Source organism: Cinclus cinclus, chromosome 3, assembly GCF_963662255.1.
Source record: "Cinclus cinclus chromosome 3, bCinCin1.1, whole genome shotgun sequence".
Taxonomy (NCBI): Eukaryota; Metazoa; Chordata; class Aves; order Passeriformes; family Cinclidae; genus Cinclus; species Cinclus cinclus.
The window spans coordinates 63,156,558-63,178,496 of record NC_085048.1 but is presented as its reverse complement, the minus strand read 5'-3'; the positions used below and the strand labels follow the sequence as shown (position 1 = coordinate 63,178,496).

Genomic DNA, 21,939 nt, shown 5'->3' with positions numbered 1-21,939 from the left:
AGTAGCAAGTTTCAAGGAAGGCCAGCTTTCCTCTCTCTGTAGCAATTCAAACAGTTTGACCATTTGATCCTTGTCTGTAATTTTTCAATAGAACATAAGGAAGCAGCCCCAGGCTGAAGCAATAGGACTGGACTTAAGTTACTGCAAGCTGCATCAAGAGCATCAAAGGGCAGAAGAGAAGTTGCAATGCTGAGGATGAAGATGGTCAGCGGACTGGTCAGTGTTAGGATTCTCAGTAACGACCAGGCATACACTTGGTAAGTACTAACATGAACTGAGAAAGCTTCAAAAGCACATTTAGTCCTTGGAACAAAAGCTAACAGTTATAAAAGAGGTAAGGACACAGATTCTTCTTCATAGATTTTTTTTTATTTACATATTAAAACATTGAATATCTACAGTATTTACAGGCATTTCATTATAGATTTCAGCCCAGCATCCATTTAGAGAATATAGAAAGAGTATTAATGAACAAGAACTTCATAGTTAAAGGACTGAACTATAAAGTAATCACACTAAACAAATCTATACAGGTCACCTTTTCCTGAGATAAAGGTGCTTTGTATTTGGTTTGTCATTTTCGTTGGGTATTTTTGCTTTTTGTGTTTTGTTTTTTTAAAGATGTGCTGAAACTACTGATTTGAGCGAAGTACAACATCTCTTACTTATTAATACTCAACTGTTTACATGGAACCACTTTAGAGCAACTGGCTATTCCTAACCCTGAGAAAAACAGGTTCTCATGCAAATTTCTTTTTCTGCAATCTTCTAGTGAAGGATTACATAAAAACATGTGAGTCTGTTCCAGGCAACTGGGAGTCTATCTGCTCTCTAGTTTCCACAGATGTCAGGAGGTTTGACAATTTATTTTTTTAACAACATTATTGACTTCTGTAGAAAACCATACAAAAGCAGATTTGATGTTTCTGTGCCAGCACACAGTACTGCCACAAGACTTCATTGTTAATCGCAGATCTAATAATAAAGATTATAATGCCTATTCAAGAACTAAAGAAGTTCTTAGAAATGTTGGCAGATATGAGGTCAAAGTTCTGTGAAGTTCTCTTTCACAGGATGTAATGTTTTGGAGTCTTACATCATCACCCAAATCATCTTTAAGCGAGATGAAGGGAGCAGTGCTAAGCAGCCAGGACAAGAGTAATAATCAGCTGAAAAGGTCTGAAGTGGCAAAACATTGTAAGTGTGTCACACTGCATAGCTGATAGGCCTATAAAAGGCATGAATATTAAATTATTTTCAGTGTATGTTAGGCACTTTCATATTCTGGATCAAGGTGCTACATATGAATATTCAGAAGCTCAAGCAAACTACTTCATCACAAGAATATTAATCAATTAAACTAATTCAACTAGGTGAAAATGTATAGATAAATACTACCTGACAGATTCCCAACCATATTGCTCAGATATTTGCTGTTACAGAACTGCAAAAGCAAGGCTAACTAGCTGTAGCTGGAAAGGCATTTCCATTCCCAACCCAAGAAATCATCACATGGCAAGCTGCTGGACTGTATCCAAACCGAGATTACCACCATGAGCTGCCCTACTCTTAGGCTCTCAATACCACTACAGGCAACTGCTAAAAACAGGACTGGTGGTAACAGAACTTACTGACCCAGAAAGACATCCTCCTCTTACTATGGCCTCACATTTTCAGCTAGTCACAGCTAGTAAAAGAAACCTGTGCTTTGTACACCCTTAAGCTTCTTTATTCACAATTACAAAAGCTGTAAGTTGGTCTGAGAAATTTAAACATCTAAACTATCCCTGTGCCAGCTAGGCAAGTATGCAGCACACACAAGGCAAACTGCAGGGATGGTGCTAGTTCAGTGGCTTTTTGTAGTTACAGTTCAGAAATTTTGATTAAAAAGTACACTTAACCTTGTTTTATTCCAAGATCAGATCTGTTGTGTATATATATATATATATATATATGTGATACAGTACAAAGCACTTATACCGCTGTTCTTGATTTTCAGCTTCTAAAATAGCACTGCCTTTCCAGTACATGTGACTATCTGCCATGCCAAATTTTTCCCCACATGTTATGATATATTTTTGTGCCATTTCTTGTTGATCTCAACATCACCGTTCTTAATGATATCCTAGCTCCTGGCTGGTCCCTTTACTCACATCTGACTCCATGTAATTTTAAAGATTCAGAAGAATGTACAATGTCGTTGTATTGCAGGGGTAAGAGAAAAGAACCTGAGACAGTCACCTAGTTTCAAAATGTGTCTATCTGCATTCCCCTTCCAGTGTGTCACCAAAGGAAAAATCTTCCAAAACAATGAAACACTGCTCACACAAATCTAAGATGCTGAGTCTTAGTTCTAACAGCAGTAGGGTTTCCTAATGCACTGTCAAGAATGCATATCTATTTTTAAAAAACAATTACATGCTTCTAACAGAATCCTGGTTTTGAGGCAGATACATCAAATCCAACAACTGCCAGAGCTAATGTTCTTGGACAACATCAGCATTTTATCCCTTTTTTCTGACAAAAGTCTGACAGAAGGCAAACAAACTACCAAGTGTAAGGTTAAATACTCTGAGCAATTGCAAAGAAAATAGTCAGCAAATTGCCTGGTCAGAAACTTGTTCCCAAAAATCAAGACTAACTTCACAGTTTCTAATGCCCTCTTTATCCCTTCAGAGCCAAGTTTAACACTCCTCTGACATTTATAAATTCCTGAGGTATTTACTGCAATTCATATTAATCAAAAAACTTCCAAACTCAGAGAGAAATTACGTCACCTACAATCTCTGCACATGACACAGCTGCTCATCTACTTAGCAGACAGCCTGCTAGGAGCTTCAGTGGCGAACCACATTACTACCTGGAAAGTCAGTTTAGTTGAAGTTTCAAGAGCAATTAATGCAGATTTTCAAAAAGCCTTCTTGTAACACCAAAAGTGTTATTTTCTGCACCTCTGCCACAGGGAGGCCTGCATATTAGTGCATCCTAAGCAGTAAGTCACTAAGCACTGCCTTCTAGGAACTCAACCCAGAACACAACATGGAAAAATTTGCTAGGGGGTCTCACCATGTTTGAATATAATGCAGAAACAAATCACAGCCAGTTAACAATTACTAATTGGGCTTTCCATGACACCATAACTACAAAATTCATCTACTTGATTTGGTGTTTCCTAAAATTATCAAAACCCTGCTAACCAATCTGCTACCTTCCTGTGAGTAGAGATGGGAAAAATAGCTTTAAAGCTTTTATACTATTGTGGTCAATACCTGATAGATACAAACAGAAGCACTCCTGAAACTGCTGTATAAACTAACTTTGCCTTAAGTGACTCATGTCACTGAGAAATTTAAGGACAGAAGTACTATGACTCTGGTTTTCCTTTAAAACCACCTGACAGCAATTCTGATAATATAACCGACAAAAATTTCTTTTAAAACAAACTCACAATTTTGTGTAAATGGACCAACTTGTACCTATAAAGGGTTCTTTTTTCCTGAATTAAACTTCATTAATAATTGCTCTAAACATTTTCTACAAATAGAAAATACCCATCAAATCTTGATTTAATAGAAATAAATGGATTACATAGATTTCAATATGAAAAACTTGAATATAAAAATATAAACGCCTTGTTCCTCAGTTTTCAAAACTACAATCTCTATGATACAAAATTCAGAAAGCTGTCAGATGACAATAAAAGTTATGAAGTACAACTTAATCACACTATTTTTCTATTGTCTTGAGATGTATTTTTAGAGGGTGATTTTGCATAGTTCTTGAGTTATGCTATTAAAAGGGGGGAAATAGCGGTGATTTTCATCCTTCTAGAAAACATGCTTGGAAGAAGTTTTAATGATTTCTATTTAAAGAACATACTGCTCTAAAAACTAGGATAAAAATGTCCCAGAAGAAAGCAGGCTTTTGAATTTTGAGGACATTTTCTAAGGAATTTGTGAAACCACCCATTGGACTTTTTTTTTTCAGTGATGATCAGTCAGCTTGCCAATATATTCTGCCAGAATGTGATAAGGTTACTCACACCACTAGGTGATCCTAATGGGTGCTGCTGTACTGAAGCTAACAGCAAAGACTACAAATAACTGGTACTTTCACAGACTTGTCAGGGTTGGAAGGAACCTCTGGAAATCATCCAGTCCAACTCCCTGGCAAGGCAGGGTTACCTAGACCAGGTGACACAGGAATGAGTTCAGGTGGGTTTTAAATGTCTTCAGAGAAGCAGACTCCATGATCTCCTTGAGCAGCCTTTTCCAGTGCTCTGCCATCCACTCTCAACACAAAGAAGTTCTTCCTCATGTTGAAGTGATCTTCTTGTGTTCTTAGTTTGTGGCCATTACTTCTTACTTCTTAGACACGGAACAAAATTCCTCAGATATATAGGAAGAGCTTATAGGCATAGTCTCGTTTAAAAGAAATGGGAGCATTTAATTTAATATAAAAACACTGTTCAAAAGAAAAAGATAAGAAAGAGGATACCTCCAATAATGGTAAAAACTCCCAAACATTTCTTGCACATGTCTATCATAATCAACTGAAGGATTTCTTAAGCATTATGTGCTTTAAACTAATTTTGAACAGGATTTGAAGCAGAAGTGAATAATGGTACAGCTGCTGTTTTATAGCTGATGGCATGTTTTCTACAGAGTATTGTTAAAAAACACGGCACTATTTCAAACAGGAAATAATGAGTTATATAATATATAAAAGCATTTCAAAAAGTTGTTATTATTACATTTCCCCACACTTTTTATGCCATTTTCAGGTACTCTATTCAATTGTGTACTGATCAGAACAAGTACAACTTGTAGATGTTCACAATTTAACCTGGACTTTCCATTATCTTCAGTAATGCTTTTCTTTCTGAGTTCTGGTTAAGCACTTCAGTTATCCTGGCTACTCAGTGGGCCTGTAAGCATTCACAGGCTGTTCTTCACCAACATCTATCATCAACCCATGTAATGGAACGTGAGGCTTGTCATAGCCAGAAAACTTGAAACAGCTGCTCTGAACGACTGTTTGCTGTGTTTCTGTGGGAGAAATCTCTGACCCTGAAGATGTACTGCATATATCCATTTGGCTACTTTCAGAAACAAAGTAACTCTCTTTTACTTTGCAATTTTGTTCATCAGCATCAACAGAGACCTCCTCTGCGCTTTCCTGCACAGACACCTCTTCAGCTTTGTCTGGTGCCTCTGGGGAAGGGACAGAAGATTCTCCATCACAGGAATTCACAGGACTAACAGTTTGTTCTTCTGGCTCTATCTCCAGCAAGGTTACTTCACCAGTCACTGGCAACTCCAGGTGGCCTGATGGTACAGATAAATACTTCCCCTCTGATCTTGGTCCCAGTAAGGCACCTGTGTTCAGGTTTCTCATCACATTGACCTTAAATGAGGAAAAAAAAAAAAAAAGACAACAACTCTGAGTTAAAAAGTTGGAAAAATATGTAAGTTGATAATAACAAATTTAACATCATTATAACCAATTACTGCAAAATTAAAATCTGGCATGATCATATGTCCATGAGTTTAACACCATTAATACCATTAACACGTGTAGGCAAGATCTCAAAAATGCTTTCATTAGGCAAGCATATTTGCAAGGATCAATCCATTTCATGTCACCCACTATATTTTGAAGTTTCCAACATAGAGGGAAACGGCAAAAGAAGAAAAAGATGTGACACTCTTCTAGCTAGGGAAAAACTTCCGACTCTATAGCTAATGAGTACAACTTACAGTGGCTGTGATAATTTCTGGCACCTGTCTCAACCAGGAGAGAGCCACTTTCACAGAGCCACCAAGCAGTCCATCCTTGCTGCAACAAACTTTAATGTTTCACTTTGAAATTCCTTCGCAGGTTGATCATATGAATTCTTTCAGTGGCCAAGACTCCAGCTTGTTTTAAACAATTATAATGTGCCTTGAGGCTGCTTAGATTCTTTGGGTGTTTTTTTTTTTTTAATATCTTTCAAGAGTACATACACATGAAAAACAAAGTAGAGTAGATTTTCAGCTATTTGATGGTGTTCCCTAAAGATAACATAATGCCTAGGGAGAAAGAGTTAAATAGTGTCCTTTCACAAATTTCATAATTTACTGTATGTGTGTATCACACAATACCAATAGTATAGATACATTAATTTCTTAATAAAATATACAATCACTGTTTTTTCAGATACTTTGCAAAAAAAAAATCTCCCTGAAAATTCACATGGAGGCAAATTTGGAAGACAGATGTATACAGGAGGAAGAAACACAAAGTAAAATAACATTAAGAAAAATTACAAATAGGCACAAAGCACAAAGTCTTACACTATTCTGTTACTAGTGTAAGAACTGATAGGGCCATCAAAAACCAGATGATCCAATCTGTCTGTGCTTTCCAAGAGTCTTCCCTGATCAAAAGGTTTTAAGACTGTAGCTTTACATTCATACCTTCAGAGTGTGCTGACTTCATTAGAAATTGCCTTAATTTCTCACTTCAGTCCCATTATCTTATCCCTCAGTAGCCCTGATACCTGTTGATGCTACTCTGTGGTTAAGGCTGGATCAATAGAAGCATTACAATTTAGGAAAACCAACCAGACAAACAACAAACACTACCACAAGTCAAGCAAACACTCACTGAAGAACAGTTACTGGTTTTCTAAGTTAGTTTTCCAAACAGCTGTGTGAACATCACTTAAGTGAGGCAATCCCCTGGGGAAACAAGGGCTGCCACTGAAAAGCACATTCAGGTGGCTCCTGACAACCTGAATGCCACTCAATCAGTGTCTCTGGATCTCTATCTTCTGATAAGGAAACAGAACACTACATAAAGAATATTCAGAGTAATTTCCATGAGAATTCATAAGAATTCATAAGAAGCAGATGCTTAAAAGTTAGTTGCAAGTAACAGATTACAATCAATAATGGGCTGATAGTGAAGATGTTAACACCTTAAAGGATTACTGTACTTTTTGAGAATCTTTTTACACAGCTATATTGGATATATATCCAAAATAGTGGGTACTTATGCTATACAACATTGATCTTGAAGGGACCAGCATCTTTGGTTTTTTGGGTTTTTTTGGGGAGGAGGACAGGGCTAGCAAAAATCTGACTCAAATAACCACTCAGCAAGTGACAAGAGAAGGTAATTCTCTGTGTAAGGTGGAATACTTGAGGAATATTAATTACAACAAAGTATTACAGAAACCATGGCAAAAAGCTGCATTTTTAGTTTTCCATCTCTCCCCATACCAGTACACACTAAACTGAAGTAAAAAAACAAAACCCAGTGAGTCCTTGTTTCTGTCCTTTTAGGATTTTCATGCAGCAATTTAAAAAAAAAAAAAAAAAATCAGTCCTAAAATGTGTTAAGGGATCACCTTGCTTTCTACACAGGTCCAGCATTTCACAGTGAGTGCTGGCAATAGTAAGAAATAAAATACATATTCTCTGTACAGCTACATCCAAGATTTCTCAAAAAAGGAAACCCATTTTTCTCTTGACAAGTTTCTGACCAAGACACTCCTATTCCCATTCATGAAAGAAGGAAGCGATCAGAAGAGAAAACTCCCATGTGCTTCCCGGTACCAAAGGTTTTTAAAGAGTCACTGAGTCATGACTACAAGACAACTTAGCAACTCATGCAATTGTTTCTAGCTTCAAAGATAAGAATCACATCTTATTACAGTAATTGAATGCTTATTACAGTAACTTTCAAAAGATCTTAAGTAACAAGTGTAATTAAGATATGACTGCTATTGGAAAAAAAGTATTTACAATAGGTAAGTTAATATTTTTCTTTCATTCAGATTACCTAATACTAGCAAACTGACAGCCAGTGATCTTAAGATAGGTATCAGCAGTATTTTGTGGCACATGCAGGTATTCTCATAATTTCTTGTCTCCAATAACAGCACCTGAGCTTTCAGGTCTTTTACTGTCTCCAGAGATTTGGGAGACACAGTGCTGAAAGGCTCAAGGACACAAATAAATGACGTGGCCCAAGGAATCCGTAACAGTTAAGGTAATTAACAAAATCTTTCTTAACTTCCTTTTCTAATGAGGTGTCCACCTATGAATTCCAAGTTATTTTCAGGTGCACATTTCTTGAATGAATGTTTGAGAATTCCATTTCAAATGTTAGAATGATGCCAAAAATCTTCATTGTCTTTGCATGTTTCCACAAAACATTAATGCTGTATACATTTATAAAGAGAAGAATTACATCACTGCCCCCTATAGATGCTCACGGGGGAAAAAACAAGTTTTCACATAAGTAATGAAGCAGCTTCTCCCCTGTAAGATGACAATTATTTGTGGCAAGGGTCAGTTAATATTTATAGGACCAATCAATTTCTCCACATCAAAAATATATGCTATATTAAAAAAAAAAAACTGCAAAAGGAAATCCCAAATGTTTTGTGAATATCCTTAAGTGTTCTACAAAGAGAATACAGCTTTGTCATTCCTGTCAGAATCAGAAAAAGCATCAGCAACTAACAGAAAACGATGCTTAAGCAAGACTCAATTTTCACCACTCTCTTACAGAGTAGATGTTTTCTACTCACAAAAATACTTGCCACCATTCAAAGATAAAAGATGCTGAAGAAAAAGACAGGGAAGTTAAAGCAGAGAGAGAGCTGCCCACAGCATATCAGAAAATTAAGGTCAGGTTGCTTTAAAAGTGGGTAAGCCCTTATCACAAATCTTAGAACAAAAATCTAGTACAGGAATAACCACAGGACAAACTGAAATGACTGAAGATGGGTGGAAAGATACAGCTTCCTGTAATACTTTTTGTGAGATAAAAGAAAGGAAGTTTTAAATACAGCTGAACTGCTGAAACATCAGATTCCCTCGATCCAGGCAGAAGACTAACACAAAGTGCTGTAAAGGAATCTGTCCCATTTCACATATGCATATTCCTGGTAGGATCCTACTGTTTATAATGATATTTAAACAAACATGTTTTCTGATGAAGACAATCATTCACTGCCTATACCAAATGACAGCTGCACTGTGGAAGTAGGACCAAGATATGACTGATATGTAATTCCTGGGAGTCACAAACAGCATAGAACAATATAAAAGCTCTGGAGCTCTACTAGGCAATGTTGTTTGTTTGTTTTTTTCTTTTCTCCAAGTATTTAAGACTTGCAAAGGTAGCTGCTTGATGGTTACTCTTTCTTATTTTTCCTTCTGTTGGGAAATTCCAAGTTGCTGGAAGTCACTCAAATGTTTTAGCATCTACTTAAAGCTGCCAGGAAGGAGATCACTGAAAAATAGCAACCCTAAGGTAGGAAATCTTGCCCAGCCTTTTATCAGATGGAAAAACTCCCTAGATGTTTTATTTTCAGACAAGCTCAGGTAAAGAACAATGATCATAACCTGTACAGAAAGAAACACCTACTACATATCCAATGGTCAGTGATAGGCTCCAACTGCCATTAAGTCTATAATGTCATATAATTAAACTTATAATTTATATTAACATTGTTTGTTCATTACTTTAAATGATCAACCATGAAATAATTATGCTTAAGTTATTGATTACTTATTTTACATTCCCACAGCATTCGTATTACCTGTATTGAAATTACCTCTATGAGCTCTACAACTTATATTTGTCATTAGAGACTTCTTTGGAAATGGACAGAAATAGAATATCCTGATTTGGAAGGGACCTGCAAGAATCAGAGTCTACCTTCCGACACCAATCAGGACAACCAAGGAGTTAAACCACACATCTCAGAGCATGGACCAAATGCTTCTTAAAAAGGATTTGGGCAGTGACCACTTCCCAGGGGAGCTTGTCTCAGTGCCTGACCACCTAGCTAACAATATTTATAAATAGTTATAGGCTTCATTCGGCTTCTTAGCAATTAAATATGATGTAGCATGTGAACCATACTGGAACCTAGGAACCACAAAGTAACATCTAGCCCAGTAAAATAAGAGTATGGGCACACACATGAGTTTCTATAAGGTGAGCTCAAGCATGAAGTTGGAGCATGCATCAGGAAGCTCACAGGTGTAGAGGAGCACACATTCTATTTGTGATATTCTGCTTCTTCATCCTTTAGATGGGATATCACAGTGGTACCAGAAAGCCAAAATAATTATGGATCCATTGAGCACAGCACTCTAATCCTGCATGAGCCATCTTTTGCTCACAGAAATTACTGTTGAGTGTACAAAGGACATGAAGTCACATAATCAGAGAAGTACACACTGGTGTGAAGATGAAAAGGTCCCCAGCATCTCTACAGGCCTGGGGGTTTTGATATGAGAGCCCAGCTGCAGATGTCAGAGACGTTTCTCTCTTCTGATTTTTTTAAAGCCTGCAGTGTGAATGGCTGCCTCCAAACTAGTCCCCTGGCTGCATCAGTCCATGGAAAAAAAACAGGAATTTTAGAAAGCATTTTGTCTGACCAGAAGTGCATATAATTTCGGAATAAGAAGAATCATCTTGTGCTGCACAAGTTGGTGGACTAGATCACTGCTTTCCTATAAAGGGAACACCTCTGGCTTGGATATCTCCATTTAGTCAGAGCAATCTCATCTCCTGATACTCTATTTTAAAGAATTCAGATTCCAGAGGGATCTTGGGTATTGACTATGGAGAGGTAATTTTAAAGGGTTTTGAAACTGAAGAACATGGAATCAGAGATTGTTGCCTACTCCCTCTATAAATGAGACTTCCTCGATCCACTGAGAAGATACTCTTGATTTGTTTACTACTGCCTCAGGTGGCAGCTCTTCGAAGTTGTGGTAATTCAAAGAGAACATTACACAACAGTAGTTCTTAGATACTCCACTCCTGCCTGACATGAGACCAAGGAGCGCTGCTGCTCTTTAAGGAACACCCATTCTGTTTCCCAGGGATGGCTACAGGAATTTTTTAACACAGAACAGCTATTGACCCCTCTTCCCTGTGACTGCTCAGGGTGCAAACAGACATCTGCATGTCCTTCTCCTCCCTCTTCCTACAGAACAATTACTCCCTCCCCTTACTCTGCACATTACTAAGAAAACTGTAGCAATTAGCAGAACTCCAATACTACCATTTAATGAAGGAATCTCACAGTTCCTTGTGCTGTGAGAAAAAGGAAATGGGCACAAACTGAAACACATAGAATTTTTTCTGAATGTAAGAAAACCTGTGAGGGTGGTTTAACATTGGAATAGACTGCCCACAGTAGCTGTGGAGTCTCCTTCCTCGCAGGTATTCAAAAGCCATCTGGATATGCTCACAACTAACCTGCTCAAAAGGCTTTGAGTAGAAGACCTCAAAAAGTGTCTTCTCATGCCAGTGATTCTGTGGTTTCGTGTCTCTGCTACTAAACTGATCACAAACCTGCCTAGGTAAACACACACAGTTTTTAACAACCAAGTTCTCAAACTAGACCAACTACTGCTACTTCAGTTAGAGAGACTGAAGTCTAGCCCTAAAAAACTGAGGCATCTGGTTGCAAAGGCTATCAGAAGATTAGACTGGCATAAATTCTAAATATCTAAGAGACTATGGTAAAAAAGCCAAAAAAACCCCAACAAAAAAAAATCCCAAAAGACTGCCATATAGTAGTTACAGTACTTACCAAAGACTTAGGCAGCTGTATGTTGCTTTTCCTTAGTTTCTTGCAGCCACAATATACTGTCGGTATTACAGTCAAGATCGCAATAAAAACACACAGAATGATGATATTATGTGTACCTAAGAAGTTAAAGCAAAATCTACTAGGAATTTTGGAAAAACAAACCACTGCTGTATCATTTAGAATAACTTCAGAAACTCTAATAGCTCAGAATGCTTAGCTGTAATTTGTGAATTTGTCAATCTACTATCTTTTTTCACTTAGGAAAACTTAATCTATAACACTTATATGGAGCAAATAAAAATTAGAATGACAGAAGTTTTTCAATTTATGTAAACGTTTTTATAGAAACAAAGGAATTTTGCAATTAGTTTTTGTTCCTTAGAGATGACAGATGGGGATGATGAGATTTGTACACTTTCTATGTGATAGCATATTAACTGACAAAACTACACAGAGTTGATATACAATAAAAGTAAAACATGAAATCTTCTAAAACACAGAATACTTAATTACTAGTAGGACTCTACTAGTCTGACTCTCCTTAATGCCCTCCCTCATCCAGCTGCTCCTGAACATTAAAGAAAACTGTTTCTGTCAATTTGATCTCTTGGCTGAAATTACAGGCCATGATGAAGTACAACCACAATGTTTGTAAGAGGTTCAGAGATATAAATCTGGGTCACTATCTGCCTTTTTTTCTCTTTAATTAGGAAAAAGACATTAATATCTTATTTTTAATGACCATAAGTTCATACTTGCTTCCAGTTAAATGTCTATACACATCATCCTCAGTGATGAAGCTGAGCAAAAACCCAGTTGCTAGAAGTGACAATGTCTATAAAAACCACATGGCTCAGTGAATGATCCATTTGTGATTTTTTAATTATACCAGTGCTCATGTGCAATAAAAATAGGTTTTGTGATACCAGCAACGCAGGGAAAACACCCCAAAAAATGCAAGGTCACTTTAAAATAATTCATGATTTGTAAAGGTCAGAACTGTCAAAGTGCATTTGGAAAAGAATGACTAAGCTTTTCCTACTTTCTCTATTCTCCCAAAGACAACCCAAGCATCAAATAATTGCTAGATCATATCTGTCTTCAGATTCAGTATGTTCTTAATACAGCATTAGAATCCTCTTACTCAATGTCTGGTTGAGAGGAACAGAAGTGCAACTTTCCTCTGATGGAGTGCCAACCATCAGATCATCAAAAATTCCTTCGACTGAAACACAGTAAGTGGAACTCTCAGTAGGAACTGGGATTTTGAGGCTACACTTATGCATTGTACAGTTGTCCTCATAGAGCTCTTCAGTCTGAAAAAAATGGAAAATATATAATTTGACTCACTAGAGCAATGTTACAGTCCATCTTGCATCACTCACAAAAACATTAAAACACGACTAGATGTGTTTCCTACATCACCCACAAGCCTTGCAAAAGCTGTGTGACCATCATCTTACTGGCTACCTTAAGATGTTGTCTTTGATCAGAGCATGGTATTTTGCAGCTAAAATTCCTGCTGTTCATAGTAGAAATTAACATTTATAAAACTTGTACCTAGATGCGTAAAAGCTAAGTAAGTAAACACACCTGTTGTAATTTTCCTCACTTTCTCCCTCCATGATTGATAAATAAACTGGTATAAATACCTTGAAAGATAATTTTTCTAAAAGGCATGTCTCTTTAGACAAGTGAGGTGCACAAGTTCAGTTAATAATGTTTTGGCATGTAGGCAGAAATAGCAGCATGTGATTGAGTAAAACTTATCTTGTGTACAGCTAATGCAATAATCTTTTTTTTTTTTTTTTTTTTGTAAACACTCATCTGGACAACTAAAATAAAACCCTTTCATTCACATATCTCATTGTAATGCACTCAGCAATTTAGATGTTCAACATTTTTCTTGGTATCTGTTAGCTCCACATGTCATAGGCATTTAAGGTAAACAAGTGTTTTTAATTTTAAATCATACTTTTGGAACCTACCTCATTTTTACTATCCCGAACAGTCACCAAGTACTGAAGCTTTGAATAAATGTCTTCAATACACGAAAGAGGGAATACAAGATGGTAAATATCAACCAGGATTTTATCACCATGTCTTGAGAGATTAAGTTTTGGTGGTCCTATTTTTCCTGCAACACATTGCACCATTGCTATTAGGCCAAAGCTTTTAACATAAAATATGGTATTTATAGTTAGCTTTCTAAAATTAATCAGAGATTTGAGAAAAATTACATATTTATTTCCACGCTGTTAATATTGCATAACTGTGGTAAGACCTCTCTGCTGCTTAGAAGTAATGGAGGGATTTGGATATATTAACTACTCAGTTTCTAAAATGGAAACAGATTGTCCATGAAGAATTTCACTGTTAAGCAATTTAACTTTCCTACACACATAAGGCCATAAAAATTCAGCTGACAACAGAAAAAAATAACAGCAATTAAACATATACATGAATGAGAATCAAAAACAAGACCCTGCTGACTAGATCCCACCATAAATCACCTAATACTGCACTAAAACAAAGGCTATATGAAAAGCTAAACAAATCTCATCATGAGCACCATTTAGAAACTTTGGATTTCCCATGGCAATGGCCTATGTAAATTTTTTGCGTCTAATGACTGACTTGTGACTGAACACGAGTTTCTTGTTCAAAGGGAAAAGGATTTTGTCTCTCTTCTCCATACATGGCTACCAATTTTCTGGAAACTGTCACACTGAGCATTACTACCATGACTTGTGCCCCTTTGTCAAACTCTAGAAACCAGCCACTATTTCAAGTCATGGGACCGAGTGGGAACAGAATCATAGCAGGAAGCAAAGAGGGAATCCTTCAGCTCCAGCAATGCAGAAATCCAGTCCTAGCTAAAGCATAGCCTAAGTCAGACAGAATCTCATGGGCCAGGTTCTCCCTGAAAGCTGTATGTTGGGAATGGAGCAAACATGGTAAGAAGTCTCCCATCTTTCCTGACTTACATTTCCCTGCACTGCCCATATAATGCCAGGGCCTCCCACACTGGATTGTAGACACAGAACTTACTTTTACACTACTGATGTTAAAGACTGACCTTTTCCAAAGCAGCCCGAAGGATTTACATGAAGAACTAGTAACTCAGTTATCCAGTTACAGCTTCTAGGTTGTACCTAAATACCTGAAGCTATCAGTACATGGCATTCTAGTGTCAAGCAAGACACTGCAACTGCAGAGATGCCTAAAAAGGTCCATGTTGTCTGGTGACAGTTTCCTACCCTAAAATGGTGTCTGGAATATGGGAATGATTCAGAGTGCACCATCAGCATCACCTTGTTGCCTTTAAATATTTCATAACAAATACTCAGACACCACAGAGTCAGAGCTAACAAGCACCGTTAAGTTTCTACTAAGCAATCATCACACTTCATTTCATCCTGGACTCCTGGCTTCAAGATATTCCCAAATCCAATGCAGTAACAGAGCAGAAGGAATAATTACTAATTCCCTAAATTTTTGGAAAAAAATTACAATGCTAATTTAGATACTTACTTACCATGCCTTTGCAAAATGAACTCATTTGCCTCAACATATTCAGACTGTTGTGATCCAACAACAGCTTTAACTCGAAGCCAATGAGATACATAAGGGTCACATATTTCCTTTGAGATATCACAAAAATGAGCTGAAGTGTTCACACAGGTTGAGACATTCTTATAGTAACCTAAACTGTAAAACAGATCAAGTAATAGTTAACACAATTTCAACTACACAGTTCTGTACAATACGCTGCCTGTACAATACCAACAAACTGTAAGCATGGCCAGGACCTGTGAAGGCACAGATTGCCCAGGGAGGTTGTGGAGTCTCCTCCCCCAGGGATATTCAAAAGCCAACTGGACACAATCATGGATGACCTGCTCAAACAAGGAATTTGGACCAGATGACCTCCAGAGATCCCTGCCAATCTCAACCATCCTATTACTTGACAAATTTTGCCTTGGGTGATGTTCACCCTATGTGACTTCACCATATAGAAACAAAATAATTTACCATGGACTAACTGCTTCTAGAGATTATCAGGTATAGGAAATAACAAAATAGTAAGAACTTACTTGTAAGGCTTGATTTCCACAATAAAATGAGGAGTTTCAGGCACAGGCGGGTACTGCCAATGCAAAACTGTTTTGAAATTTTCAGATGTTACTACAATCTCCATTGGTGAAGGCACTAGAATGAAGAGAACAATTGCACTTTGATAAACAGACCTTTGCAAACACAAGAACAGCCAAATTCTAAATTATTTGGATGAGGCAACATGCTAGACATAAAATTCACACATACTTTCCTCAAACGAGCTAGTCTGTCACCAGTACAAACACCTATGAGCCCTGTAAGCTGATTTATTATTCACACCTCCTGCAGACAGCTTTTGCCCTCTTTGCAACAATGTCAGATAACCCATGCCCACTGAAAGCAAGTCCATCAGACAGCTTGAATCAGGTCCATAAGCAGTGATGAACCAACCTCCGTGTTGGTTCTTCTACAGATATAACAGCAAGACAGGTTGTAAGACTTTACTCAAATTAGAGGAGATTAGCCCAGTTCCTGTATATTTCTCTTGCTGTTCAGAAATTGAATTGGAGTGGATGGGCTGGAAGATGGTACCACAGCTGGAGTATCAAGGCCAAAATACAACAGGCCTCCTGGGGAAAGCCTGGATTCCCTATGAATTTCTAACAGAGATACTTCTATCACTCCAGCAGTATTTTCAGTGAGCTGCAATGACCAAAATAAACCACAAATATTTGTAAGGAACTTGAACATTGCAGCTACCACAAGCAACATCAGAAGTAATCTAGTAAAGCAATCCAAAAATAAGAAGCAACACTGACAGTTTGCCATGTGCAGCAAGTATCTGTTTAAAGCAGCAACCACAATAAGGATAATCAAGGGAGCAGCTGCAGGGAAAGGAAAATTACAGGATCCTGTAACTGTTGAAGGCTGCCACATGACACTCAGGAAGAGAAATGAAGGTCACTCAACTGAATTTAACTATTATAACTCAGCTTCTCGGTGTCTAGTTCAGCATCCTTAGTATTCTTAATGTGGCTTTTACAAAATGTTGTGGGAACTCTTATTTGACCTGCTCTGACAGGAAAGTAAACCATTTTCACATCCTGAGAACAAGACCACAAATCTAACACATTACTGAAAGTAATACACAGAGGCTGAGATACCCTATTGACCACAGAGGTTTGACAGATGTAATACAGATAACTCTGCAAATGCTTCTGTGGTTTATGCTTTAATACATACAAGAGTGGAAAAAAAGGAACATAATCATCAAATTCACAATCACTAGGCAAAAAAAAAAAAAAAGGTAAGTTGACAGAAGAGGTGTCAAGCACGCAGACTGGCCAAAACACACAAACATTACTTCAAATATACAGTTTTAAGCCACAGTGTAAATAGCCTTACAAAATTTTAACTTTTGTGTACTATTACACAAAAGAAACCGCTTAACAAAAGGGGTTGACTCCAGAGCACTGAAGGAGGTAGCAAATATTACAGTAGGACCTCTCCATCATCTGCCTAAGGTTTGGGGAGGTCCTTGCTGACTAGAAGCCAGCCACTATTCCAACCTACAATAAAGGCATGAGGAAAGACCCAGGAAACCAGACCTGTTAGCCTAAGCTCAGGACCTGTAAAAATTATGGAGAAGATCATGCCAGGTGCTCTCAAAAGACATTAAAAGAACAATACAATCACCAGGAACAGGCAACAGGGGTTCACAAAGCAAAAGTCCTGTTTAACTGATTTATTACCTGCCTAGTGGGTGAAGGGAAGGCAATAGATGTACTTTTTCTCAGTTGTAGTACAGCTTTTGATACTGTCCCTCACTGTGTTCTTCCAAACAAGTTGGCATATGCAGGCTTACAGCATACCGAATGAAGAACTGGCTGAAGGGCAGAGCTCCAAGGGTTGCTGTGAATGGGGCTGCACCTGGATGGGGACCAGCAGTGTTCCCTGGGGCCCAGATCTAGAGCCTGTTCTGTTCAGTATTTTTACTAATGATCTGGATGCAGGAGCTGAATGCAACTTGGGCAAATTTGCCAATGATACTGAACTGGGAGGTGCTGTCTACCCTCTCAAGGCATTCAAGACCTTGCAGAGACAGCCAACCAAATGGTCTTCCTTGTCTAGCTCACAGCTCCTTTGCTCAGCTGGCTGATTTCTAATCATTTCTTCTCCATAAAGTCCAGTCCAGTGCCTGGGGACACCACAGTCCCATTTCACTCCAGCATCAAGAGTGCAGACCACAGAGGACATTGCAGATTTTTGAAGCGCTAGTGTCTCATCCTTATAGATGCCGTTTCTGCATACTGCCAGTTAAAAGGCCATAATACTTTATGTAAACATTACTTAACTTAACCCATAATTAAGCTTTCATTTTTCTAAACATGTTTCACCATGTCCTATGCTGTTCTGCAGGCACAAGTGGAAGATGACAATAGCAGTTAGTGCCGTGAAGGTAATCGTTAAACATAAAACTCCTTTTAATTTATAATAAACATAAATGCAGTAACACTCAAGGCGCAAATTCTAACAGTGAGACAGCAAGCATGGAAAGAGAGAAGAAAACTGAGCAGCAAATCATATCATAATGCATGACACAGAAAACTCAACAAGTTCTAGTTTGTGTCCAGTTCAAAGTGATTCCCATCTGCAGTTCATCTTGCCTTGCTGAGAAGCCAACGGAGAACAGCAAGAACAATTTTTTCACAGAAATTAAAATGTATATATGCATAAAAGGAACTTCAGGAAACAGCTCTACACCCATAGAATAAAGGAATTGTCCTGCGGTGACAATATGATGCTGAATTGTATCTCCAATTGTTTGTTTAGCCCAGAATTAAGTTTTGCACCTTTAAAGCTAGATCTGAGAGTGAAAAGGGGGAGAAGAAGAAGCAGTGGAATGTCTGAGGTGGTTGTATTGAAAAACAAAGATTAAGAACTTCAGCTTTCCTTCTCATGGACTGTGCTGCCTGCAGCAGGGACAGCATGAAAGAGCTCTCCTTTGCTTTTTAGTTAGTTTTTCTTTAGTTAGCTGAGGCAGAGAAGTTCCCTGGACTGTGGCTTTTCTTTTTCTTGGAACTGATCAGCCCTACTCTGGACCGAAAAACCAGAAGAATACTGAGAGCTCACACCAGTGACCACTGGGGCTGGGACATGGCACTTCCCAGTGCAGGAGGGACTGATAAGAGACTGAGCGAGCTGAGTTACACCCCATGACAAGGACTCCCTCTGAATTTACCATCTCTTCAGAACAGAAAGAGTTTTTATTGTATAATGTTATTAATTTTTTATGGTTGTGAACATAAATAAATAGTTTTTTCGACTTTTCTCCAAGGAAATTTTTTTCCAAACCGGTATGGGGAGAGGCCACTTGAATCTGCTTTCTAGAGGGACTCTTTGGAAGTTTCTTCCCAAATTTGCCCTAAACCAGGAGGCAAAGGTAGGCCAATCAGATACACCTATTTTAAGAGTGCCAAAAGAAATTAAATATGCCTGTATTTTGAGGATAAAGAACTGAAATTTTGGAAAGCAAAGGTAGTACTAAGAGAAGGGTAAAAGTAAAGATAAGCATGACCACAGGAAGTTTAGCATTAAACAGAGAACAGATGTGGAAATACAGCCACAGTTTATCTCAGCAAATTCACACCTCAAATTCACATCAGTTTATAACTTGGACAGAAATGTACTTACCTGTCAACATGCAAACAACCCAAACTATTGCTGCCATACTGATGGCAAAGATCTCATCAGGTGTGACTACTGTGGAACATGAATGTGCATATACATTATCAAACACCTTCTCAATGTGCAATTATCTCAACCAATATATTTAAGATTTAGTAGACATTTGCATCTTCAGCAAACGTGCATAGCGGACAAGAAGGAAATACACGCAGGAGGAAATTAAAAGCCAAACTCCACTGAAAGACTTGTTTTACTGCAAGTATCTGCTGCTGCTTGATTTCAGGCCGCTAAGAAGTAAGGTGGATGTTGGATTGGTTTGGAGGGTTTTTTTCAGAGTACCATAAACAAGTGTATCTATCTGTGTCTTCTTAAACTAAGATAGATAAACGTTAGAACTAATCCACTGCCTGCGCACAATATATGATGTAGTTCTGCTTTAGAAGTGTACATCATCAAGGTATAAAACGTTTGTTTTAACCTACAAGACAAATGTAGCTTGTGAAGAAGAAGTCTAACTTGTTTCATACATTCACTTCCCCGAGTCAAAACCAACCACTGCACATCTCAAAAATCTCAGTAAGGTCAGACATTGGTAAACCATCTAGACATAAAGAAAGATTTCTTTACCAGCCTAAAGCCTGACGTTCTTGTTGAGTACGTAAGTGTTCCTGAACAACACTACCTATGGAAAGTACTAAAGAAACACAAGTTTGAAGCAGCCATATACTCAGTAAAATCTACTTTTAAAGCATATACGGAGGCACTTAATGTTTTGTATATATGTAGATGTCCTACCTGTTCACTGAGCCTTGGCAATGCATTGCCTAAAGCAAAAATTAATTCATTGAAGTGGACATTTCTGAGATGTAAAAATGAGACAGCCTTCAAGCAGATACTTGTATCTTGTGCAAGACTAAAATTCCTTCCCTCATTCTGGCATTACTGTATACTTAGAGGGATTAATCAGCTTATGCAAGTGGGATTCAGGTGAAGTGCAATACTTCACAAAACAGAAGAGGGCTTGATGCATCCACAATTCAGAGTTTATGCCGCAGACACCCAAGACTACAGCAGCCCTAAAAGCCATTAAAGTTCATTCAGGTCATATTCATTCAGGACTTTTAAACATCATTTAGGCACTGAAAAAGACTGAAAGCACAAGCTGAAAGGTTGGAAAGACAAACTGTGAGAAAATAACAAATAAAAATGTATTTTGAAAGTTTGCTTCTTTTTTGGATTTCCATTAAAAACAAACAAATCCTTACAATCCCCAAGTGACGCATCATAGGAAAATAATTATAATCCACTTCAACAGGCCAAGATGAACAACAGTTTGAATTTTGCTATAGAATCATATTTAACTCATCATTTAAAGACAGACAGCTGCAATAGCAACCAGTTGGTCCCTTCTGGACCCCTGATGGGGAAAGGCGTACCTGCCTTGTACCAGTTCTGTGCTCTACCTACAGATGCTTCAGCTCATAGTTTCACAGAATATTCTAAGTTGGAATGGCCCACGATGATCATTCAATCCAACACTAATGTAAATGGCCCATGGGGAACCTGAGCTCACATAATTCACTTTAACTGCACCCAGAAAGGTTAGTAGTTATGATGACTTCACAAATGCAAAAAAGTCACTCTCTGTAGCTTTCACAACCCATGAAAATGAAGAAATGGGAAAAAAATCAGATAAATTTGCACCACTTTTGAATGCTTCTCCAGTATTCTGCAGCCATATGCATTGAAAGAAACCCCAAAGAGAGAAAAAAGTGGCAAAAAGGCAACCAACACCCTGAAAGATGGATTCAGAATGCAGGAAGTCAATGCTAAGATAAAAAGTAACATAAAAATAATTTAGTCTCTCTTTGAAGGCCGAATTTCATTAGGTTTTTTTTGTTTGTTTTGTGCCCAACTTAGAATTCAAAGGGTTTGAGATAGCAACAGACTCGACTGGGACGTACTAGACTGAATTTACAAGTGTTAGTACTGTTTAGCTAGTAGTGAGCAGGCTCCTGTGCTTGCTCTGGGGCTCACTTTCCTGACTATATTCGAGCCCAGGGCTCACTGCTTTCACTGCTTGCTGTACTTCTTATCACCTCACAGCAGTGTGCCTGGGAATGTTCTGTTAACAGCCGTGGCAATATACACACGCTGGCAAGTGGCCAAGGTATTGCCGCCTTCTGTACTGTATCGCCTTCTGTACTGTATCGCAATCAGGACAAAGTGGGAGGAAGAAGGAGGAAGTGTGGGACATTAGGACTGCTGGTGCTTGTCTTTCCAAGTAGCCCTTCCCCATGATGGGGCCCTGCTCTCCTGGAGATGGCTGAACACCTGCCTGCCCATGGCAAGCAGTGAATTAATTCCTTGCTTTGCTTGTGTGTGTGACTTTTGCTTTCCCAATAAAACCATGTTTATCACAATCCATGAGTTCTCCAGCTTTTACTTTCTGATTCTCTCCCCAGTCCTGCTGGAATGGTGTGAACAAGCAGCTGCCTGGGGTTAGGTTAAATCATGACAAAAGGGTCCTCCTAACCATTTATATCCTCACTTCAATTTGATCTATATCAAACAAAATTGGC

The 21,939-nt window shown here is 38.1% G+C and overlaps 1 protein-coding gene across 1 annotated transcript in view; it reads right to left on the bottom strand.

Annotated features, from left to right (window-relative positions):
- Window positions 1-224: 224 nt before the first annotated feature.
- IFNGR1 (interferon gamma receptor 1) overlaps window positions 225-21,939 on the bottom strand; it is a 25,661-nt gene continuing 3,946 nt past the window's right edge. The window contains exons 2-7 of the mRNA XM_062490104.1: window positions 15,709-15,823; window positions 15,150-15,322; window positions 13,600-13,748; window positions 12,756-12,927; window positions 11,612-11,727; window positions 225-5,406 (exon numbers count right to left, since the gene is read on the bottom strand). Coding sequence (XP_062346088.1) covers window positions 4,915-5,406; window positions 11,612-11,727; window positions 12,756-12,927; window positions 13,600-13,748; window positions 15,150-15,322; window positions 15,709-15,823 — 1,217 coding nt within the window. The 3' untranslated portion in view covers window positions 225-4,914. The remainder of the gene's footprint in view (window positions 5,407-11,611; window positions 11,728-12,755; window positions 12,928-13,599; window positions 13,749-15,149; window positions 15,323-15,708; window positions 15,824-21,939) is intronic.